Raw genomic sequence first — 25,894 nt, 5'->3', positions numbered from 1 at the left:
TGGGCTGCCACCCCTGCATACAGTGCGACCTTACTCCTTGAGCAACATTGTCAGCCCTTCAGCAAATAAGAAAATCCCTGCATGTCTGACCTGGAACTGACTACCATTCCACTGGATGTGAAGAACCCTGCACCATTCTACAGGACATATAACTCAATGAGCTGATTAGGAGCCTGCTGCCACCATGGCAGAGAAGAGACAACGGGCAGCCCCACACTTTAGCCATTCCTTTCTGTCCCTGCTGCTTGTCTTCTAGGAAAGAGTAGTGTCTTTTTTGAGAAGATAAAACAATTTACCTGAGAAGTTAAGTCATCCGCTGAACGTGGTGGAGTGTTGTAAACGGGTCTATGATCTCCTTTGCACTGTCCAACGAAGTCCCCCATACCACCACCTGCTTTGGTGTTTACAAGTGGCACTGTGAGATTATGCATGAAACGAGACAGGAGTGAGCACCTAGGCAGTGGCAAGGTGACATGTCCGGAGACCCAAATGCATGGCTTCATCATGGTGAGTAACACACATCTGCCTAAGGTTTGGCTGTTGCAGGGGTGATGTTTTTGAAGTATCAACATGCATGCTTAATTTGTAATAAAATAGAAAGTATGTCACAATGAAATGAAGTGAAAACCAAAAACATAAAAGCATTCATATTAATTCTCCAACATTATTTATTTTATAGCATCATGAACCATTTACATTTCATTCGAAGGAACATACATAACAAATTAGTGACAACTCTTCATATTAAAATCCCTCGCAATCTCTCTGATCACCATCTGAGGCACTGAATAATTTGTTCCAATCACTTCATTGTATAACATATTTGTAGAAACCTTCTTCATCATGTTACTTCATTCTTCAACAAGTGTCATCAATTCTATTGATCATATTTAGTATTTTTTACTTTAGAAATGATTTTTTTTGACAATATTGGGATGAAGTACATTCTACACGGCTACAACACATCAACACAAAGTGGCCAGTGAGGGTATTCACATATTTCTGCCGTAAGTGAATGCCTTTTTGTTTTCTGATATTCGGTTGTTCAGCATCTTTTGGACACTGCTTGAAAGGTTTACTGAAACACACATCCACAGGCTGAACAACACTTGGGGATTATCACTGGAAATAACTGCTATCGTGGACCTTGCATCAACAACTACTTAAGAGAAATGGTAGCACACTGGTAATAGGCTAGTAATCTAGATGCCCAGGCAGTGGGTCTGGGATATGGGTTCAAATTCCAGTACAGCAGCTGGTGGTATGTAACTGTAATCAGCAAATTATAATTGCTTTACATTAAAAACACGACTGATTCACAGATGTTGTACAGTCATACTGTTATAGAAACAAACCCTTTAGTCCAACTTGACAGTGTCAACTAGACTTCCCAATCTGACCTCATCCCATTTGCCAGCATTTTGGTTAATATCCGTCCAAACCCTTCTTCATCTACCCCTCCAAATGCCTTGTATTCGTACCCATCTCCATCATTTCCTCTGACTGCCCCTTCCATACACACATCATCATCTGCATGAAAAAGTTACCCCTCAGGTCCTTTTAAAATCTTTCCCATCTCTGCTTAAACCTGTGCCCTCTAGTTTTGGACTCCCCTACCCTAGAAGAAAGACCTTAGCTATTTGCCCCATCCATCTCCCATATCCATTTATAACGTCACCCAACACAGGATGGCCGACAGGGAGAGGCATCACTTTGGTGCATACATTACAGCCCAGAAGCAGACACCCGCACTGAGGAGTGGATTGTCATGAGCCTGGTATTGAGGAACATGTTGGCACAAATTTCATAGGTAGAAATAGGGATAAGGTCCTGTGGAATGATTATAGAGAGCTAGGAAAAAAAAGTTAAAACCAGGACCTCAATGGTGGTAATCCCTGGATGTTTTCCAATGCAAATGCTAGTGAAGGTAAGAGCAGGACAATGTGGCAGATGAAAGTGTGGCTAAAGATTGGTGCAGGAGACAAGACTTGCAGATTTCTGGATCATTGGGCTCTTTTCTGGGGCAGAAGTGACCTGTTCAAGAGGGACTGGTTGCATCTGAACTGGAGGGGGCCAACATCCTGGTGAGCAGATAGGCTCATGCTACAAGGGAGGGTTTAAATTAAATTGGCAGGGGGACTGTGATCCTCAACAACAGGGAGGCAAGTGCGAGGCTGGAAAGAGATCAGAAATAGCAAGTTGAAGAGATAGGTCAGGCTGGAACATGACAGGGAGCGAGGAATACCTATCGGATTAAATTGCATCTAATTCAATGCAAGACAGCTGACAGGAAAGGCTGATGAACACGATGTGGATTGGTACATGGGGCTGGGATATTGTAGCCATTACAGAAACATGCCTCAGAAGGACAGGGCCGGAGGCTTAATGTGCCAAGATTCAGGTGCTTTAGGTGGGACAGAGATGGATGAAAGCAGGAAGGGGGAGTTGCATTTTTGATTAAAGGGGGTATCACAGCAGTAGTCAGATGAAATAACTGAGGCATCATCCAGTGAGACTTTGTGAGTGGAGCTAGGTAGTAAGAAGGGGATGGTGATGCTATTGGAGTTGTATCACAGGCCCCCAAAAAGTCAACATGAATTAGAGGAACAAATACGCAGGGAGATTGCAGAGACTTGCAGGAGAAATAGGGTCGTCATTGTGGGGGATTTTAATTTTCCGAACATAGACTAGGACTGCCATAGTGTTAATGGCTTAGATGAGGTGGATTTGTTAAATGTGGGAGAAATTCCTCGCTGACACTACCTCCTATCATCGCTTCCGCACTGGCACTGTCCACTAACCCGCCACAAAAAGGAAGAAAACAGACCAGAAGAAAATAAATTGAAAGGAAAGAGCAGAAGCAAAAGCAAAACAAAGAAGGAAAGCAAGTGGGAGTGAATGAGCCTTGGACAGGAGCTTGCGCGCAGTCCTCTTACTCTTGGGATCTCGTACTGGTAGATCCCTGAAAATCTAAGGTCAGCTTTTGTGAGGTAAAGGAACAAGTTATGTTTCTTTAGGCTGAAAGTCATGGATTGATTTTTAGACAGTTATTTTATTTACCTTGATTTATTTGTGAATTCTACATTTTCACTATTTTCATGACAAAGATCTTTCTTCTGAATACCCTGCTTGATCATTTGGTAAGTATCTTGCAACTGGTTTTGTTTTTTTTCCCCCAAAATAGATACTTTGTTGTTGACTTCAGCAAAATCTTCCATAATTTTAGTTGCTCCTACAGGCCAAACCCACAGCCTAATTTTTCAAGAGGGAAGCCTGATCATCACTTAAAAAATATAAACTCTTGTTTATGGTATCATAGTTGTAATTTTTTGCACATTCCCAAATGCCTTTAGATCGTTTTTCAAGTATGGTAGCTATGACTGCACACAATATCCCAAGTGTGATCTAATTAAGGTTTCATACAAGTATGGCGCAATTTCTTTTAGTTCAATCCTGATAGAAAAAAAATTCCAAAAAAAATTCAGTTTTAATTTCTCCCCCCCATAAGTATATTTTACTCATTACATCAGTAAAAATTACAAGGCATCTTGGATTAAAATATGAGATTGCAATAAAATTCAACACTTTCTATTCAGCATGTTTCACTTGAGGTATTTCAGTACAATTTCAATACTCTGAATATTTATGGTATACCTTCCAGTTCTAGCGTGCAGCTTGAGGTTTTAACACTGTCGACTGATTATTCCCAAAAGCACAATACAATTCAATTTTTTTTCTCACAGCAAGTTCCACACTGATGTACCTCAATATAGTTTCAAAATTCTTGATATTTACCATATAAATTCCATACCTGGCATACAGCAGAGGAGCTCTGCACAAATTTCAGCTCCTCACAGTCACATGGATACCTTTAGTTTTACAAGAAACAGTACAACACAGGAACAGGCTCTACAGCCCATCAAGACTGTGCTGACACATGATGCCTTTCTAAACTGAAAACCTTTTGCCTCAATGTTGTCCGTATACCTCTATTCCCTGCCTATTCATTATTTGCCAAGATATCTCTTCAACATTGCTCTTGTATTTACTTCTACCACCTCCACTGGCAACACATTCCAGACATTTAACACTGTAAAAACAACTTGCCTCTCACATCTCCTTTCAGCTTTCCCCCCTTAAACTCACGTTCCCTAGTGGTAGACATTTCCACACTGGGAAAGAGACACCGACTATCCGTTCCCTCCAAGCCTCTTATAACTTTGTAAACTTCTATCAGGTCACCTCTCAGCCTCCAACGTCCAAGTGAAAACAAACTAGGTTTGTCCAATCTCTCCTTGTAGCTGATACCCTCCAAATCAGGCAACATCCTGGTAAACATTTTCTGTGCCCTTTCCAAAGCTTCCACATCCTTCCGGTAGTATGATGACCAGAGCTGTATGCAATATTCCAAACGTGGCCTAACTAAAGTTCTATACAGTTGGTGGAGGATTTGGCAATTTTTATACTCTATGCCTTGTCCAATGAGGGCAAGCATACCATATGCCTCCTTGACCACCTTATTTCCTTGTGTTATGAATTTCAGGGAACTGTGGACCAATACGACTAGATCCCACTGTAGGTTTCAAGGGTTCTGTCATTTACTGAATATTTCCCTCCAGCAATGTACCTTCCAAAATACATCATCTCATGTTTTCCTGTATTAAATTCCAGCTGCCATTTATCCACACCATATAGCCTGTATCATCTGGCAATCCCCCTCACAATTTGCAGCAGCACCAGTCTTTCCATTGTCTGCATACTTAATCTGACCACCTACATTTTCCTCCAAATCATTTATATATATCGTAAAAAAAAAGGGATGCCAGCACTGATCCTTGTGGAACACCACTGGTCACAGATCTCTAGTCTGAAACAAAACCCTTCCAGCACTACTCCTTGTTGACTATGACTAAGCCATTCTGTATCCATCTTATTGTGGGCCCCACATAACTTCACCTTCTGTTTCAGCCTTGATAAAGTCCAACATCCACTGCCCAACCTTCACAGAATCCTTACATGAATGGAGAAAGGCCATTCAGCCCATTGAGTCTGCATGACCTTTCAAAGAGAATTCCACCCAACCCAGCACTGCCCTCCCCCCGCAAAGCATCTACCCTAGTTAATGCACCCAGCCTGCATAACCCTAGTCACTACAGATAATTTAGTATGACCAATCCACCGAACCTGCACAGGTTTGGGATGCTGAATGAAACCGGGGTAACCAGCAGAAATCCATGCAGACACAGGGAGAATATGTAAACTCCACACAGTCATCACCCGAGGCTGGAATCAAACCTGGATTCCTGCTGCTGTGAGGCAGCAGTGCTAAACACAGAGCCATCATGCTGCCCTCAACTATCTTACCACTTCCTCAAACAACTCAATCAGGTTTTAAGACATAACCTTCCTACAAAAAAAACTTTGTTATCTATTGCTAATAAATCCATACTTTTTACAATGAGTAAATCCTGACCTTAAGAATCTTCTCCAATAATTTCCAATAATTTCACTGTTGTAAAGCTCACTAGGCTTTATTTTCCTGGATTATCCCTTTGCCCTTGTTAAACAAAGGAACAACACTGAATATTTTCCAGTCTGCTGGGACCTCTCCTGTGACAAAATAAGATATAAAGATTTTTGTGCAAGACCCCATAAATTTCTTCCCTAGCCTCCCACACTATTCGTTACATTCTGGGGACTTACCTCCCTTGATGAGGAGGCATTTCTTCTCTCGGAGGGTAGTGCATCCGTTGAAATCTTTACCACAGAGGACCCTAGAGGCTGGGTTGATAAATATATTGAAGGCTAGGATAGATTTTTAATCAATAAGGGAATCAAGGGAAAAGGCAAAAAACAGAAGTTGACTATTGAGATAAGTCATGACCTCATTAAATAACGGAACAAGCTGAATGGTTTACTGCTCCCATATCTTATGGGATAACAGAAAGGAATGGGCACAGAGATACCGAGAACTGATGCTAGAGTCGGAGTCGATACAATTTGGACCTGGAGGAACACAGGTCAGGCACCAACAGAGGTGCAGCAAAGACCCACGGCTCGAGGCCCGAAACGTCGACTTTGCTGCTCCTCTAATGCTGTCAGAACCTGTTGTGTTATTCCAGCTGCACACTGTATCGACATAAATGGGCACAGATCAACTCGGTCAGTATCCAGTATCTTCGTTTTGATGCACAGCTGTTTAGGTCTCCATGTCGAGGCAGAACTTGCAGAAATATAATACACATATTGCTAGCAAGGCCTTTAGAAAAACACGGAAGGGAATATTTGAGGGGAAAAAAGTGCTTTTAAGTATACCTTACACTACTCTATGTTGAACATATCCTGAGTTCTTGCGTCGGAAAATCCTAGGTAATCAAAATTCTCCTGGGCCTATTCTTTCTTGGAAAAATAGTAAACCCTCCCTTACGAGAAATAACAAAATATTAGCAACTGTAAAACTAGGAATTATTTTGATTCGACTAAATCTCAACGTCGTAATCTCCAAAATCCCCTAAAGTCGCAACCAATCCAGGGCGGACGGAATCAAATTTAAAACATGGTCAATTATCCTTTGTTTGTGTCTATACTTTCAACCTGAGTTTAAAAAGTGCTCTGTACAATAATTCTTATAGTCCCCGCCCGCACCCGGAACAACGCAGGAGCTGAGCACATGCTGACCTTCGGCTCATACGAACGTGATGGCGCTCGGCCCGAAGAGTGATTGACACACGTGATGCCCAATAGGGAGAAGATGTCGTCTCTTCCCCCTTTGTGACGGCTCAAGGTGCCGTCATCAATCCGATGGAATGCACCAATCAGTTATCGAGAGGTGGAGGTACCATCCCACTTACAGTTTCATGCTTGGTTGAGGTGCAAGGCTCTTTCCGGCGCCTTTTCCTCGCGATTTTGGTTCGTTCTTCAGTAGCACCGACCTGAGATTGTGAGGTAAAAAATTAACAACTCCGATTATAGTTAAAATTAGTCAGCGCATATCATAACCGCGTGTAAAAACCTTTCAAACATACGCGTCAAAAGTTGGGTCCTTCAGGGAGGAAAAATCGAGCGGGCGGCTGCAATTTAATTTGTGTTTTTTTTAAAACAACCTTTGAGTTTGTGTTTAATTTTGTCGTTGAAGCTCAGAATCATGCAAGACCACATCCAGAAATCGGGCGGCAGGAACCGCAGCGACAACAACAGCCCACGCAAGAGGGACTACCGCCAGGATCCAGTCTCCGGGCCCGGCGGTGCTGCCGCCAACAACCACCATCACCAGCAGCAGGCGGCCTCCCGACATGGCGGCGACCGAGTCGATACCGGCATCACCGTCGACATGACCAATTTCCGCAAACCTGGCGAGAAAACCTACACGCAGCGCTGCCGCCTGTTCGTCGGCAACCTGCCCAACGACGTGACCGACGAGGAATTCAAGAAGATGTTCGACAAGTACGGAGAGCCGTCCGAGATCTTCATCAACAAGGATAAAGGGTTCGGCTTCATCAGGCTGGTGAGTGCCTCTCTTCGGGTCTTTTGTTCTCTGCCCCTCCCCACCCCAGCGCGCGCGCACACACACACACACACACACCATTTCTTGCGTTTGACCAGCTGTTTTGTCGGGGTCCTGCCGCTGATCTTGTGCATATGCACACGATCGCACATCTTGTGATGAGTTTGAATTTTTTTTTAACCTTTTTTTTCCACCCCACCAAAAGAACTGTTCGGTCCCAAACCTTTTTTTTCCACACCACCAAAAGAACTGTTCGGTCCCTGGGAGTTTGACGTTGTGCTGTCGCAAAATGTACGGTGCTGGTGACAGTTCTTTTTTTTCATGATGTTTTCGACATATCAAACTGGTTAAGTTATTAGCCAGCGAACGGAGAGTCATTTTGTTTCTTCTTCCATGTTATAGGATGTTTATTTTGATCAAGGTAATGTGAGAGATTTAAGGGGTGGAATTATGAACTTGGGTAATCGTTATGGCAATGTCCAAGTTTTTCCAGTTTTCTAAATGGAGATTTCCTGCAGTATGTATTTTAAATAACTGGAAAATTAGACATCTTGACAGTTGTGTTCAATTATGTTTCTGTTTGCAAATGTCTTTGAAACTTTTAACTGTGTTACTTGGGGGGGCATAGTTTGTGAAGTGTCAAATCAACAGCCAATTTATCTATTTCCTGTCTTGAAGTTTAGAACTTTTTGACCGGAATTATTTTCTGATTCTCTGGAGGGTGGTTTTCATTTTCAATGAAAAATGAGGCGTTCTTGATTGAACACTTACTAAACAAATGACTAGATTACATGTGAAATGTATTGGAACTCTGCAAATTTTGTTTTAGTAAGGGTTTTACCAACAAGATTTTCTCTCTCAACATATTGAAGTACCGTTGCCAATGATAAACAATATGCTTGAGTTTTTAGCAGTAAAGGTCTGGACCACATTTATCAGCCCTTCAGTGCTTTGTCAGTTTTTTTAAAGAATAGGCTGTTCATCAGATAACCTGAGACCTTGTATAACAACATTGTGGATCGTAAACATCTTAATTCTCATTTATGATTTAACATTTTTTGAATCTTGACTCTTTAACCAACAGAAGTTATTTTAACATCTAAAACAGTGGCATTTCATTACGATGCGTTAGGAGTTGGCTAAGTATAATTGGTATGGAGATACTTGGAACTGTTGATGCTGTAGAATTTCAGATAACACGGCGTGAAGCTGGATGAATACAACAGGCCAAGCAGCATCAGAGGTGTTTCGGGTTGAGACCCTTCAGAAAATGACTTTCTGAAGAAGGGTCTCGACCCGAAATGCCAACTTCCCTGCTCTGCTGATGCTGCTTGGCCTGCGGTGTTTGTCCAGCTTCACGCCGTGTTATCTAAGTATAATTGGTGTTGTTTTAGCCAGGGATATATACACAATATATCTTGCTAAATTCTTTAAAGATAGTTGAAATAACTTTGTTTAATATATAATCTGAAAAACTTGTAAAGTTGCTTTGGCCAAACTGTGATTAGATGTCACTGCAAGAAGAGAACTATTTGCAACAAAATATAAGTGCTGGAGAAACTCAGTGGCTTTGGTAGCATCTTTACAGGAAAAAAAAAATTAACATTTTGAGTCCAGTGACCCTTTGTCAGAAATGAAGATAACTGGGGAAGGGCAGGAAATTAGAATACATGGAAATAGTGTCCAGAAAGAGAGTTGGGAATGAAGGAGATTGCTAATGATAAGCCAAGGAAGCAATAATTAATTCCTGTATGGATTGCTAATGAGACGTGTAAGTAGTTGAAAACATGTTGGTGCTGCTCTGAGCAGCCCTGAAAAATGAGACTTAAGGTTGCAAGGCAAGGTAATGCACAAGGAAGATGGTGTTTATGTTCTGAAGTTAAACTCAATTGAAGGTTGTAAGCTATCTATAAGTAGTCTTTTTTTTTATTTGAAGCTAATTTTCTACTTGCTGCTTAACCTAGAAATCTGTAGATTAACGTTTGGCATTGGATATTTGTATTCCAGAAATCTGAGGTCTCAATCCAACATAACTCGGCGCTTCAGTTGGAAGTGACACTGTAGATGACAATGTTGGGGGAGTAGTGAGGTGGTGATGTGTAAGTTTGTGGATAGCATGAAGATTGGCTGGACGGTTGACAGTGAGGACGAAGTCTTTGGTTACAGGAGGAGATAAACAGATTGGTCAGATTAGTGACAGATGGAATTTATTCCTGATAAGGGTGAGGTGATGCACTCATGAAGAAATAACAAGACGCAGGAGTACTGAATTAATGGCAGGACGCTCAGACACAGGAACACAAGGGTCTTTGTGCTTGTTTTGTTCACAGATTCCTGAAGGTGGCAGAACAGGTAAATAGGGTATATAAGGCATTTGGGATGCTTGCTTTTATCTAGGCCTAGAATATAAGAGTAGAAACGTTATGTTGGAGCTGTACAGGACTTTGGTTTGGCCACACTTGGAGTTTTCTGTTCAGTTCTGGCCTTATCACTGTAGGAAGGATATGGTTGCATTGGAGCTGGTGCAGAGGACATTCACCAGGATGTTGCCTGGGATGGAGCACTTCAGATAGAGAGTTCCATGGGACCTGGACATCTCTGGCATTTATTGCCAATGCTTAACTATACACAGGAAGGCAACGAATCAAAAATGGAAAAGTTCAACAGGTCTGGCAGCATCTGGAGAGAAATCAGTTAATATTTCGGGTTGAGTCACCATCCCTGAGACCTTTCCTGGATTTCCGAGGAAGGGTCTCTTGACCTGAAATGTTAACTCTGATTTCTTTCCACAGATGTTGCTAGTCCTGCTAAGCTTATCTTTTTTTTTGTTTCTTTCAATTTTTGTCAATAAGGCGATGGATGAGATGCTTTCTTGAACTATTGTAGTGTGTCTGATGTAGGTACACCCAAAGTGTTCTTAAGCAAAGGTGCTCCAGGATTTAGAAGGAACAATGATACAACTACAAGTCAAGATGTAAGGCTTGGAGGTGAATTTTCAGGTAGTGATACTTGCATTCCTACAACTCTTTCAAATGATGAAGGTTGAAAAATTGGAGAGCTCCGCCAACTATGCCTGGTGAGTTATTGTAACACATCCACTCGGTGGTGTATGCTTAGTAGAAGATTACTTAATTGTTGGGAATGGGAGACCATGCTGTTTTATTACCCTGTGCAGTAGCTTTCACAGTGATGGACTCCCTGGTTTAAGTATTGTATATTAGATATTCTCTGGAACCTCAATGATCTTTTTATAACTTAAGATTTTTTTGACTTCTTAAATTTTATTGAGGCTGCAACAAAATAAAGCAAGAGTTAATTGTGGAGTTGCTAGGGCACCCTTTTTAAAACAGTAGTGTGGAGCTGGAGGAAACACAGCAGGCCAGACAGCATCAGGAGCAGGCAAGTTGACGTTTTGGGTCGGGACCCTTCTTCAGAAATTTGGGTTGGCGGGGGGAAGGCTGGGAAATAAATAGAGAGGAGGGGTAGGGCTGGGGAAATTGTGGGGATTGGTCAGTGAGGTGGGGGAGAAGATGGGACAGGTTGTGTCAGGTTAAGGAGGGAGATGGGGATGAGAGGGAAGGCAGGACATGGGATGAGGATGGGAGAGTGGAGATTTTAAAACTGGTGTTTTCTGTGTTGGGGCTATCAGGCTATAGGCTCCCGAGGTGGAACATGAGGTGTTGCTCCTCTCTCTTTATTTCACAGCTCCCTTCTCCCTCCCTATTTGAGGGGGAGGAGATGGCCTGGTGGTATTATCGCTAGATTGTTAATCCAGAGACCTAGATAACATGCTGTGAATCTGCGGTTGAGTCCTGTCATGGCAGATGGTGAAATTTGGATTCAGTAAAAATATCTGGAATAAAGAATTTAATGAAGACCATGAGCCCATTGTTGATTATTAGAAAAACCCATCTGGTTCACTAACATCCTTTAGGGAGGGAAACTGCCATCCTTACTTGGTCTGGCCTACATGTGACTCCAGACCCACAGTAATGTGGTTGACTCTCAGAACAGTTAGGGATGGACAATAAATGCTGTCTAGCCAGTGACGCCCTCATCCTGTTAACGCATAAATGGAAAAATTTCTGAAGAAGGGTCCCAACTCGAAACGTCACCTTGCCTGCTGTGTTACTTTGGCTCCACGCTGTATTGTGTCTGACACCAGCATCGGCAGTTCTTGCTATCTCCAAGTGATTTATAACCCCACTGTGAAGCCTCCTCCAAGGATGCCCAGCTTGAAGAAATTGTCTTCCTCCCTCAGTGGACTATGACACAACACACAAACTGGAGGAGCAACCCTTGATTTTCTGCCTTGGGAGCATACAGCCCGATGGCTTCGACATAGGATTCACCAGTTTGAAAACCACCCCAATTCTGCCCTCATGTCAAACCCTCCCTTTCATCCTTGCCTCCTTGCCTCCTTGACCTGACATAACCTGTCCATTTTTTCTGTCACCTATCCACCAAACTTCACACTATCGGAGATAATGGGAGGTGCAGATGCTGGAGAATCCGAGATAACAAAGTGTCTTTATCTGCACATCTGCCAGTGTGGTATACTGCATCCACTGTACCCGTGGCCGCCTCTAAATCGGGGAAACCAAGCGGAGGCTTGGGGACCACTTTGCAAAACACCTACGCTCGGTTCGCAATAAACAACTGCACCTCCCAGCCACGAACCATTTCAACTTCCCCTCCCATTCCTCTGACGACATGTCCATCCTGGGCCTCCTGCAGTGCCACAGTAATGCCACCCGAAGGTTGCAGGAACAGCAACTCATATTCCGCTTGGGAACCCTGCAGCCCAGTGGTATCAATGTGGATTTCACAAGCTTCAAAATCTCCACTCCCCCCACTGCATCCCAAAACCAGCCCAGCTCGTCCCCACCTCCCTAACCTGTTCTTCCTCTCACCTATCCCCTCCTCCCACCTCAAACCACAACCCTATCTCCTACTTACTAACCTCATCCCGCCCTTTGGACCAGTCCATCCTCCCCGGACTGACCTATCCCCTCCCTACCTCCCCACCTACACTGACGTCTACTGGCTCCATCCCCGCCCCTTTTAACTTGTCTGTCTCCTCTCCACCTATCTTCTCCTCTATCCATCTTCGATCCACCTACCCCTCTCTCTGTATTTATTTCAGAACACCCCCCACCCTCCCCACGCAGATGCGTAATGTGGCGTTAGCAATTGAGTGCTGATTTAAATTCCAGGAATGAAAGGCATACATCTTGATGACTGGCACACTCTATGAGCAATATGTCCTTTGACTACGTGAAGTGGATTCCATGCTGTGTTCGTCTGTGTTTGTAAAATTCTAAGGATAGTGCGCAGCATCAGAACGGATTCAGTTGTTGGACAGTGTTTACTAAACATATTGTGCAAGGCATTTTATTGGGAGAAAAAAAGATTTTCAGGTTTGCAATGCTTTTCATTTGCTTGCGAACACTGTGGGCCTGGTGGTCTGACATGCATTTATTTTAATGCAAGAAGTCAAAAGAGGTAAGGCACGTGAGCTTAGAGCCTGAGTTAGTAGATGGATCTGTGATGGTAGCCGTCTCAATCTTGGTTGAGACAAACGTAGGATGACAGCTCAGTATTCCAGGTTTTTGACATTTCAGCTGTGGTAAAGGATGTTGCATTAAGAATGATGGGGGTATTGCATTATGGATTAAGGAGAATGTCACAACTGTGACGTAGAGGACATCTTAGAGAAATCGTTCAGCAAAGCAGCATGGGTAGAACTCAGGAATAAGAGGTGCAGTCACAACAATGAGTTTATATTATCACCAGCAGGAAAGACGAACAGAGATGCTTACATATCATGGAAAGATGTTAAAACACGTGAGTTGTAGTGAATGATTTTAATTTGTCTAATATTGACTGGAAGTCCCCTATGCTTAGATGGAGCAGAATTTGTAAGGTGTATTCAGAGGGTTTCTTGAAAAACGTCGTCCAGCTTGGGACTGGGCTGCGTTGGACCTTGTCTTGGGGAATGAGCCTTGCCAGGTAATCAAAGTTTAAGTGGACGAGCATTTTATGACCAGTGATCACAATTTCTTATGTTTTAAGATCTTTATGGATAAAGATAAGACAGGTCTTCTGTTGAAAATGCTAAATTGGGGGAAGGCTAATTATAATAGTATTGGGCAGCAACGGGAGAAATTAAATTGGGTACAATTATTAGAGGGTAAATCCATATCTGATGTGAATGCCTTGTAAAGGCTGGCTACTATAAGTTCAGCGCTGGTACGTTCCTGTGTGAATGAAAAGTAAAAATAGCAAGATTCAGGAACTTTGGCATGAGACATTGAAAGGTTAGTCAGAAACTAAAAGGCATGTGTAACATTTAGGAAACTGAAATCTAACAAGGTACTTGAGTATAATGGAGATAAAAAAGATCTTAAACAAGAAATTAGGAGGGCTGGAAGGAGTCAGGAAATGTCCTTGGCAAGTAGAATTAAGGAGAATATTAGAGCAAGAAGGTAACTCGGCAAAGGGTAGATTAACTTGAGGATGAAGGAGGGAATTGAGGCACGGAAAGAGAGGAAGTGGGTGAGTTCCTCAAAGATACTTCATATCAGTATTCATCAAGGAAAGGAACATAGATGGTCAGAGAGGAATAGGTTGATGTTCAAGGACTTGTCAGTATTAAGGTGATGTCAGGCGTTTTGGAAAAACTTGAAAGTAGATAGATCCCCTCTGGCTCTGGGGAGTGATCCCAGGATGCTGAAGGAGTCAAGGGGTGGGCTTGCTGAGGCCTTGATTGAGACCTATGTCTCCACTTTAGCCACATGCAAGGACCTAGAGGTCTGGAGAGCACTCACTGTTTGCCTTTCTTGAACAAAGGAACATGAGGTAATCTAGGAAATTGTAAACCACTGAGCCTTACCTCAGTGGTGGGGAAATTATTGGAGAAGATTCTTAGGGATTTACTTGCATTTGGAGAAGAATGTGCTTATGGGGATAGTCAGCATGTGAATTTTGCATGAGGAAGGGTTTTGTCTCTCAAACTTAATTGAGTTTTTTTGAGGCAGTGACAAAGAGTGCGGGTAGGGCAGTGAATGTTGTCTACATGGACTTCACAAAAGCACTTGACAAGGTCCATTATGGTAGTATGGTCCAGAAGAGTAAGTCACTTGGAAACCATGGAGAATTGATGACTTGAATGTAAAAGTGGCTTGGTCATAGAAGACAGTAGTTGGCTTAGCAAGTTTGCAGATGATACAAAAGTAAGTGATTTGCTGATAGTGATGGAAGTTATTAAAGGGTGCAGCAGGATACAGATGAGTTGGAGAAATGGCGTATGAAGTTTAATCCAGACTGTGTAAGATGATGCACTTTGCAGCTCAAATACAACAGTGAAATCCAGAGTAAATGGCGGCACCCTAAGGACCATGGGCTTACAGAGGGATCTTGGGGTCCAAGTTCATAGCTCCCTGAAAGCAGCAACACAAGTTGAAAAGCTGGTAAGTAAAGGCGTATTGCATGCTTGCCTTCATCTTTTGAGGCACTGTGTATGAAAATTGGCATGTCTTTGCAGTTGTATAAAATTTTAGTTGGGCCACATGTTGAATGTCATGTGCAGTTCTAGTTGTCAGACTATAGGAAGGATGTGGAGACTTTGGAGAAGGTGCAAAAGAGGCTGACCCAGATGTTGCCTGACTGGAGTGTAGTAGCTATAAGGAAAGATTGGACAACTTGGATTGTTTTCTCTGGCACGTTGAAGGTTGAAGCCTGATCTGATGCAAGTACATGAAATTGAGAGGCATGGATGGGATGGATAATTACAGTCTTTTTCTGATGGTGGAAATGTAACATATTTTAGGACATAGGTTTAGGGTGAGTGGGGGAAAGTTTTCTTTTTTTTAGAGGGTGATTGTTGCCTGGAACGTATTTTTCCAATGTTGGCTTACCTTTTAGTGCCTTACACAGATGACCGACAAACTTTGAAGAAAACAGAATGTTGTTGACTCGCACGACAACTCTGGTAGCTTTGAATGAAATCCCTAGCATGCTGATCATCTCCGTGCATCTTTGCTACTCTCCCAGTTGACATAAATAATGTGATAATAAGTGGTTATATTGATCCCATCATTCAAAATTCGTGAATTGTTGAAAAATTTCGAACCTAGAGACTTGTAGATTCTCCATCATGGAATAAATCAGTTGGACTGAGTTTTTGTGCCTCAGAATCAAGAATGTGTGAAAAGGGAATAAAATTGGTTAGTTGTCCTTACTGACCATGCTTACTGGTAGATACTGCAATTTTTTAGTATTAAATGTTAGGCTGAACTGCCTGCATTTACCTAGTTTCCTTCTGCCATTCTTAAATTGTACTTTGTGCAACTTCCTAACACTTTTCTTCATGAACTAGGGTGGAAGGAGCGGATAGGCTCACTGAGCAATTTTAATGTTCTTGAGACGGGTGAGAAAAAATAATTTTCCAGGTGTAAGACCTAGCAAACATAGAGACTATAAAAGCTGGAGATGCAAGATTACAGTTTTTCCCCAAGGGGGTTACCTTAAACAGGAAAATGGTGAGTTTGTTCAAGATTTATGGTTAGGATGTGAAGAATTTTGTGTATATTCCTGAAAATGTCATTGGTTTGTACTTAAAACCATTGATAAAATAGAATTTAAATTTAAACGTAATTATGTTGTTATTTGAAAGCTATGCAAAAGCATTGGCATAAAGATGGTTTTATTGGGAAATGAAACGCAAGAGTAGTCAAAAGGAAATTTTCACTAACTGAAGTTTCTGGTTGGAGGCATGTTAGGAAGGTATGATTACACACCAGAAAATGCAGAGGAGGTACATCAGGATGTTGCCTAGTTTGGAGTCTTAGGGCTTGAAGCTCAGATTGCTTTTCATAGAGAGTGAAGGCTGAGGTGTACAGTGTTATGAGGGGCATGGTTGAGGTGGTTAGGAAGAAATTTTTCTCCTTTTGACAGATTAATAACTAGGGATGTTGATTTTAAGCTAAAGGCCAGGAGGTTGTAGGAATTTAAGGAATAAATTTATCTTTTTCACCAGATGGTGAAAAATTGGGAGAACTAGGAAGCATTGCAATGTTTGCAAAGTATTTAGATGATCACTTAAAGCTCCATAAACATAGAAGGCTGCAGGCTGAGTGCTAGAAAATGGGACTAGAGTAGAGAGGTATGGACAAGATGGGCCAGAGGGCTGCCTCCTGTGATGTAAAATTCTTATGATTCTAACTGTGACTCTAGAGGGAGTCATAGGATGAGTTAAGTTGAGATGGAATGGGAGGAAACCCATACGGAGTATGAATATTGACTCTTGATTTAACTGGGCCATATGTCCTGATTTATCTACTTTTTGTTCTGTGTAATTTTTGATTCACTAACTTGCTGCCAAGTGGAAAAAACATCAGAAGCAGTTGTGCATTTGCACAGGTCCTCTCAGTAAGATGGCAAATAGGTGACATTTTGCTCTCTAACCAGTTTAAAACTGCAAAATGACCAGTTTGACTACACCTTCAACTATTATGTGATGTATTTATTTCTGGAAATCTGTTTTCAGAGGCTGTTAAATTTAATGGTTTTATGTAGAAAGTTTCTAACATAACCCTAGTCAGTTGGTGGATGATGGAGCGCTTTAATTGAGACCATTGGTTCACATTCAAGTTGGGTGATTGATACCTTTGGGGTTCACCTTTTTAATTTATTATTTTTCAACTAATGATACTCCATAGATAAGAGCACTAATTGTTTGCTGAAGAAAAAGAATAATACCTTCCACTCCCAGTCATCTCATGGTCTCTTCATAAGTAACTAGTTGAAATGCAGGCTTTATCTCAAACAAATTTCAATTAATGTACCAAGTTCATATGCTTGCTTTGTAAAAAAAATGCATAATGGAATGCTAAAGCAAACTTGTGCCTATTAGTATTTCTCAATTGAAATGTTGTCACATCTACAGGAACTACCCCCCCCTTGGGTTGCAGCACAAACAGCTTTTTTAATCTGTGAATATTTATTGAAAAGAAGAGTCTTGCCGTTTTTAAAATTCACATGAACCACTATTTCATAATGACTTGATGAGTGTCCACTCATTCAAAGATGTGTGTTCTAATGAGTGTATGATTTTGGATCAGTTTGCAGGCATATAAGAATTGATTTGGTTTGTGACTTGCTGGTATGCTCTTATTTATAATGTTGCAGAAAATCACCAAACTTTTGCCTTCTTGCAGTACCTTAGACTATAGCCAGAAGCTCAATACTCAAGACCATGATCTTTAGTGTAAATTGATACATCGGAAAATTCACCATGGAAATAAGTTGAACCTGTGCTCATAGATCTCCTGATTATAGAGTAGTGTAGAAACAGAAACTGCTGGAAAAGCTCAGAGAGGTCTGGCAGCAGCTGTGGAGAGAAGCCGGAGTTAACATTTCAGGTCAAATGACCTTTTCTCAGAATGGCTTTGAGGCAAGGTCACACGACTTGAAATATGAACTCTGATTTCTGTCCACAGATGCTGTCAGACCTGAACTTTTCCAGCAATTTCTGTTTTTGTTTCTGATTTACAGCATCCCACAGTTTTTTGTTTTGATCTGTAGTGTATTTTAATCATTCTCATTTTGGCTCAACCCTGTGGTGAGCCAAGTAAAGTTAATTATATATACGCAACTGCACAAACAAAATAGATTGAAATGCAAAAGATCATGCTTTTTGATAAACATTTAGGTTTGCTACCAATTATCTTCCTAGCCATTTCACGACAAAATCAGCAATGGTATGAAGCTCTTTCTCAAATATTGGGTTATTTGCTTCTGTTTTTATGGTAAAACATATAGTTTGTACATGGGTCTAACATGTACATGTTTAATCTAAGGCAACATACTTTTTCATGTTTTTGCTATGGACAGCTTATGGGGCTGTTCCTAGATCAGCCAAGTACAGTAAAGATGAGTCCTGTGTCTGGTGCATGATCTTGAAATACTGTTTATGAAGCCTTGGCCTGTTGCTTGTGGGAGTGTGGATGCCTAAGCAAGTAGCAAAATCGCTGTAGCTGTAAAGGTTTATAGGCTGTGCATTGTTTGATTCTTCCATGACCATTTAAAATTGTGAATGCTCTTCAATTCTATGGTTTGATGTAACATGTAATTAGTCATGCCTGACCTGTAACTGCACCCAAATAAACTTTTTAAATCATGAAGCATTAGTTGACTGACTGCTCAGAGTTTGAGGTTTACTTTTGCCTTTGTAAGATTCTGAATGACTGGTCTTTTCTTAAATCAAAAATCGTGCTGTCTTTGTATTGCCATACAGGGGAAGTTAGACTGTACTTAAACCTGCAACAATTTTAAGCATTTCTCTTAGATCACTCCTCAGACTTGTATATTCAAGGGACTGCAGGCACATTTTGGGCGAACTGTTGCCATTTAACGTTTTTTTTAAGACCTGCTATAATTTTGGCCAATTTGTTGCTATATCCCCAAAAGATCAGTGGAGACTTTAAGAGAAGTTCTAAAACTCTACTTAAACAGGTGGTCTGTTGACCATTCCTGCATATGACTGAATCATGATTTTCTCGCATTCAAGAGCAGTTAATAGAAAGTCCTTATTCCTAGTTGTGGTATAGAATCTTTCAAGGCAGATATGATCACAGATTTGTCTGGAGGTCAGTGTACTTTGGTGAACAGAGTTAAGTTAACCTGTGGGTAGGTAGGTAGAGCCGTGCACCATCGGTTTTTGTTCTCATATGATCTTCTCTTCCAAAATTTTTTTGTAATTCTGCTGTTGGAGGTTGAATCAGGATACCGCTGATTCTCTTTAGGGTGGGTGAGGAGAGAAGATGTGGTTAGGATGTAAAATAATTTCAAAGGTACTTTTGTGGGGTGAAAGGGAGAAATGATTCATTGTTTTCCATTTTAAAACAAAAACCTGTGGCCAGAATTGAAGGATATCTCTACTGAGATTAGCGGGGTTGCAAGACTTAGTTGTGAGGTTTTGCTTTGTTGAGTAAAATTTAATTGTTGTACATGTGAATATTAATGTACTTATTTCGATTGTAGGAAACTAGAACCTTGGCTGAGATTGCAAAGGCAGAACTTGATGATACTACCCTAAGAGGAAGACAGATAAGAATTCGATTTGCAACACATGGTGCTGCTCTGACAGTCAAGAATCTTCCTCAGTTTGTATCAAATGAGCTGTTGGATGAAGCATTCTCTATCTTTGGTCCTGTGGAGAGAGCAGTGGTGATTGTTGATGACCGTGGAAAACCAACTGGAAAAGGCATTGTAGAGTTTGCAGCAAAACCTGCAGCTCGCAAAGCTCTGGACAGATGCACAGATGGTGCATTCTTATTGACAGCGTGAGTAATGAGAATAAAGATTGTGAAGTTGCGGGCAGGAATGTTTATTTTAAACGTGAGTTTATTAAATTAATTTATTTATTTATTTATTTAATTAAACTTTCTAAGATGATTTCATTTTGAAACTTATGCAAGTATGTTGAAATCCTAGCTGCTATAGTGCAAATTCCGCTGGTGATATGAGTTTACATTTCTTACCTGAGTATGATGAAAATCTGCCAACTTAATTTTTTGAATGTGAATTGTCATTTTTGTTTTAGCAACCGGTACATGGAAAATAACAGGTAGATGCACTGGTATGTTTGAGGTTGAGCTGCTGATAAGTGTTACCCTTGTTACAGTGTCTGAGCTTTGACTGCTTTTTATCAAAGATTGGTTCACGAATGATTTTACTCGTTTCTGGAATTAGATGTTGACATTTTAAGATTCCAGATTTTCTTGCCCTAAATGTTTCAAGCAGGTCCATCATGTATCTGTAAAGCCACCATTTTCATGTATTTAGAACAAGAACTTCAGAAGAGTGTTCTGGGGCACCTATGGAAGTGAGAGAATTCAGAGCAGGTGTTGCTGTATTGTTTTTGAGTCTGAGCAATTCTGTTAAGATTTTTTTGAGACATATAATTCAAAGATTCTTAAACATCCGATGAACAACCTTTGAAGTGCATTGTTTCTGTGAACTTTGAGCTTCCCCGTTTTCTTCAATTATGTTGAAGATTGCTTTTCCATAGCTGGCAATACTTTGACTGTCTCAAAGCTGTAAACTAGGACAAGAATCCATCCTAACCTCCAGCCCTACGCCAAGTACTGTAACCGTTCTTATGATACTGCTTCCTCAGCTACAAATGTTACTGTAGAAAATTTGGTTTTAGTCATTAGGATGGGTAAAGAGCTGCTGCTGCTGTTGGTAAATTTTGATTTAATTTCTAATGCTAAAACACTAAATGTTCCCTGGCGATACATCCTTGACAAAATAAGACGATGTCTTTCCGTAGGCAAGAAACCACACATTTGTAGGTACTGCATGGTGAAGTGAAATGTTATGACTTTGAAAAATTGGTGTGATGTACTACATTGTCTGTTTGCTCAAAACTTCCAGTTCCAACTGTTCCGTCATTGAATTTTTTTCCACTTTTTTTTTAGCTTTCCAAGACCTGTGACTGTTGAACCGTTCGATCAGTATGATGATGAAGATGGACTTCAGGAAAAACTGGTCCAGAAAAATCAGCATTATCATAAGTACGCATTGACGGGTTTCTTTTTAAGAGTTCGCATTCCTATTTTAAAAATTTCTCTGGAATTAAATTATTCTAAAGCCAGATAAGAGTGAACGTACATTAGTGGAGCACTTTGTAAACAAAAAGAAGGTAAATAAATTGGAAAACCTATGTAGTGTTTGGCTGGTTGACTGATTTAATCTGCTAAACCAACTTGTTACCACAAGTTCATTTTCTAGAATGGGTATTGCTATTTTTGAAATTCAGTAATGGGATGTGGGCACCACTGCCTGCGCCAGCATTTATTGCCCATCTGTGGTTGCTCTTGAGAAGGCGGCATGCTGGGTTTCTGCTTTGAACTGCTGTAATCCATTTGATGAAGGTACACTTGGAAAGCCATTTCTTTATGGGGACGTTCTAAATTGTGTCATAGTCTCTCTCTTAAATTGGTGCCCCTTTATTCTGAGACACTGCCACCTTGACCTGCGTTCTCCGAGAATGGGAAACATCCTGACAGTTAAGAATCTTTTGTGCCTTGATCACCTGAATAGCGCTTGCATGTTGTTTGCCATCAAAACAATGGTTGATTATTACTTAGAACATAGAACATAGAACAGTACAGCACAGAACAGGCCCTTCAGCCCACAATGTTGTGCCGACCATTGATCCTCATGTATGCACCCTCAAATTTCTTTGACCATATGCAGGTCCAGCAGTCTCTTAAATGACCCCAATGACCTTGCTTCCACAACTGCTACTGGCAACGCATTCCATGCTGTCACAACTCTCTGTGTAAAGAACCCACCTCTGACATCCCCTCTATACTTTCCACCAACCAGCTTAAAACTATGACCCCTTGTGTTAGCCTTTTCTGCCCTGGGAAATAGTCTCTGGCTATCAAATCTATCTATGCCTCTCATTATCTTGTATACCTCAATTAGGTCCCCTCTCCTCCTCCTTTTCTCCAATGAAAAGAGACCAAGCTCAGTCAACCTCTCTGCATAAGATAAGCCCTCCAGTCCAGGCAGCATCCTGGTAAACCTCCTCTGAACCCTCTCCAAAGCATCCACATCTTTCCTATAATACGGCGACCAGAACTGGACGCAGTATTCCAAGTGCGGTCTAACCAAAGCTTTATAGAGCTGCAACAAGATCTCACGACTCTTAAACTCAATCCCCCTGTTAATGAAAGCCAAAACACCATATGCTTTCTTAACAACCCTGTCCACTTGGGTGGCCATTTTAAGGGATCTATGTATCTTTGTTCCTCCACACTGCCAAGAATCCTATCCTTAATCCTGTCCCTTTCTCTTCTCGAGTTACATCATCACTCCCTCCTATTTCCTCTATTTTAAATACATTGTCTCTTTGCCTACCATTGATGTCAAAACACAAGCTGCTTCATTGTACCACCACTGGTTTAGTTTGGTTTCCAGTAACATGCATTAGCCAGACAGTTATATGACCAAATCTAACTCCTGCTTTGGTCATTGAAGCTGCCACTACGGGGAGTCAGTGGTGTTTATGTTGCTGGAATGACTGCTGCACTATCAGTCGTGTGTTGACAGCTCCCCAGTGTAAACTTACCCAAGTCACTAAATTGCCACTGAAAATGAGTTAATTGTGTTTGCTGTTTGGATAGTTGAACATGTTTGTATCTGGCTGTTGAAGTCTTACCAGCCAACAACTGTTGTGATAGATTCAGAGCCAGCAAAAGAAACTAAACACTTAATGGCCTTTGTAATTGCAACTTCTGTTTGACATTTGATTCCAAAGAAAAAGCCCAGTTGGGTGACGTTGACTATGGCCTGGTATGGAGCAGTAGTGCAGAAAGAAGTCTTCGTTAAGCTTTAACTTGCCAAAATTATCTAAAAAATTCTCTTTTCTTAGACGAATAAGTGTGATTGATTAAAACATCTGGTCTACCTTGTTTTGATTAAATTCTTCCATAGAGTTAGTTCTTCGCTAAGAACTGGAACGTAAAGAGCTCACGTGCGATGTTTCATTTTTTGAGTTGGTGACACGGGTGAGAATAATCTGTAAGGCTAATAGATGTTTATCTTCAGTCTTCTGTTTATGGTCATAATTGGTTTTCCATATTGTATCTTAATTTGAAAATTGGAATAAAATTGCTGAATTGCTCAAAAGTTAGCAACCTGAGTAGACTAAACCATTTTGGGTGTTACCTCTAAGCTTGACACGTCCATATTCTTAATTTGATCACCTTTTATTGCCAAATTAGCAGGGCTTTTTATTTGAATAATATATTGACATTTATTCGAACTACTTTACATAGGGAATGCAGCGGAGGACGCATTAGCCTCTTGCCTTCAATCCTACTACTCATTAACTGTTGTATGATTTTTAAGGGAACGGGAGCAGCCGCCCAGATTTGCACAGCATGGGTCATTTGAATATGAATATGCCATGAGGTGGAAGGCTCTGCTTGAGATGGAGAAGCAGCAGCAGGAGCAAGTTGATAGAAATGTGAAGGAAGCACGAGAGAAACTGGAAGTAGAACTGGAAGCTGCGCGTCATGAGCACCAAGTCATGCTAATGAGACAAGGTGAGTTGAGAAGAATATAGTTTTTATTTCTGCTTGTCTAAGGGCATTTACTTTTTTACCCTATAAGGCTTTGACATCATTTCTCACGTGTCACTTCAGAATTGACTGCTGGCAAATAAAACACAACAGAGTGGTGAAAGAGTTGTTGCTTTTACACGTCACTCCTTTTTAATACAGTTAATGATCTGATATGCTGGTTTGTTTTTCTTGTTGTAATGGTTAAGTTTTATACAGATACGTACATAGTTCCCTGTTGTTGTACTTTTTTGGAAATTATACCATTTTGCTTCTATTTCTGTGGGGTGAAACTTTTGATGGGGGATAGATGACAAGCCAAAATGTTCAGCAATAATTTAAAAAAATCATGGATGTTGTAGATCTGAAACACACAAAATCAGAAATTGTTGGAGTCTAGCAGCAATCTGTGGAGATAAAGCGGTTAAACTTGGGATACAATATCTTTAGAACACATATGTTTGCTGTACCTCATATTTGTACACCAGTAGTGCAAATCCAAAGGAGTTTTACACTGTTCACTGTATATTCTGGGTACAGTTACAGGGATTAGAATCAAAACTTAGAACTGTACAGGACAAGAACGGGCCCTTCAGCCCATGATGATGTGTTGAATATGATGCCAAATGCAACAAATCTCTTCTGCCTGCCCTTGGTCCTTATCCCTCCATTCTTTGCGTATTCATGTGCTTATCCAAAAGTGCCTTAAATGGTCCTGTTGTTTGTGCCTTCAGCAACATCCCTGGCGGTGTGTTCCAGATGACTCCTCTGTGTTTGGGGACGAAAAACCCTCCCCCCTCACAATCCTTTGAACTTCCCACGTGTAATGCATGCCGACCTAATATTAGATATTTCGTCTTGGGCGAAAAAGATTCTGACTGTCAGTGCTATCTATGCATCTCAATTTTATAAACTTCTATCAAGTCTTCCCTCAGCCTGTGCCACTCGAGGAATTGATCTGAATTGAATTACGTGTACATCCATTTTGGAAATTCTTGCAAGTGTGCCTAAGTCAAGCTGCAGATTTCACTCATTGAAGATGTAACAATGTCTTCCTTTCAATATTTGCAATATGTGGCTCTTGTGTTAAAGCTAAATTTTTGCAGCTAAATTCTCTCTTCAAAACATAGAATTGAATTGATTTGTTTTTATCACCAGATTTAATGAGGCGTCAAGAGGAATTGAGGCGCATGGAAGAATTGCACAATCAAGAACTGCAAAAGCGTAAACAAATAGAACTGAGGTAAAGAAATTGTACTATCTTGCACTACTCTCTTAAATAAGTGCCCAAACCAAAATTTCTGCACATTACATATTCAGGCAGATAACGGATACCATATTGGGGACATTGCGCATGTTCACAGCCTTCCACTTCAGTAATTTGAAGAATTGAATCTTGTTTTAATTATTTCTAATTTTATTAAATTTCCTTGTATTACAATACTGTTTTTTTTTAACTCGTAGAGGATATATTCTGGTTGAAAAATCCTGCATTTCTTCTAAGGCCTATATGGTCCTCCTGAGCTCTGGCACACAGTTGCTCATAATACTTGAGACCTGCGCTTCATATGAATGTGGAGTGATTTTAGGCAACTTATGTCCTGGCCTCCTTTTTGATAGAAAGGCTGCTTTCTTTTTGTTTTGAAATGGTGTGTTTGTTTTTAACCATTTTAATGATCTATGTGCTTAGATCAGTTGGTCTCTGTTGGATTGCCGCTGTTTCTAGCTTTCCATTGTTGTGAAAGTTCCCTTTAGCTTTTTTTATGTCATCCAATTTGTATACAATTGTATTTTCCTGCATTTAGCAAAACTGGCAGATTTACTTAATTTGTCATTGTTTTGCAATTGTATACTTCCGTCTGTTGTTCTTGCATTTCTGATGGTACAAAGACAAGCAGCAAAGTGGAGAACTGTTGGAAGAGAATTCCAGAGTTTGGGACCCAGGCAGCTGAACATATGGGCATCGATTGAATTGGGAATGCTGAAGAGGCCAGTTGACATTTCTTAGTGTTTTAGGGTTGGAAGAGATGACAAATAGATGGAGGAGCAAGACAAAGTCAGGGACAATTTTGAAAGCCAGCGTTTGGGTTTTTGTGTAGTTGGGAGTGGTGTTGCTGTTAAATGGATCTTGTTGCAAGTTAACACATCAACAGCAGAGTTTTGGTAGTGTGCAAAATCAGCACGAGCTGATTGTAATCAAACTGACAGATAACAGAAGAACAGATGAACAGCAGCTGAGTTGAGATAA

General features: G+C 40.9%; 1 protein-coding gene across 3 annotated transcripts in view; it reads left to right on the top strand.

Moving 5' to 3' along the window:
* The first annotated feature begins 6,810 nt into the window (after nt 1-6,810).
* LOC125458647 (non-POU domain-containing octamer-binding protein-like) overlaps nt 6,811-25,894 on the top strand; it is a 37,698-nt gene continuing 18,614 nt past the window's right edge. For 2 of the 3 annotated variants that reach the window (XM_048544072.2, XM_048544074.2), the window contains exons 1-6: nt 6,811-6,945; nt 7,136-7,504; nt 19,550-19,851; nt 20,992-21,087; nt 23,435-23,631; nt 24,805-24,889. In XM_048544072.2, the coding sequence (XP_048400029.1) occupies nt 7,145-7,504; nt 19,550-19,851; nt 20,992-21,087; nt 23,435-23,631; nt 24,805-24,889 (1,040 nt within the window). In that variant the 5' untranslated portion in view covers nt 6,811-6,945; nt 7,136-7,144. The remainder of the gene's footprint in view (nt 6,946-7,135; nt 7,505-19,549; nt 19,852-20,991; nt 21,088-23,434; nt 23,632-24,804; nt 24,890-25,894) is intronic. The other variant, XM_048544073.2, reaches the window with a different exon arrangement.

Source organism: Stegostoma tigrinum, chromosome 15, assembly GCF_030684315.1.
Source record: "Stegostoma tigrinum isolate sSteTig4 chromosome 15, sSteTig4.hap1, whole genome shotgun sequence".
Lineage (NCBI taxonomy): Eukaryota > Metazoa > Chordata > Chondrichthyes > Orectolobiformes > Stegostomatidae > Stegostoma > Stegostoma tigrinum.
This window is presented reverse-complemented; position numbering and strand designations above follow the sequence as displayed.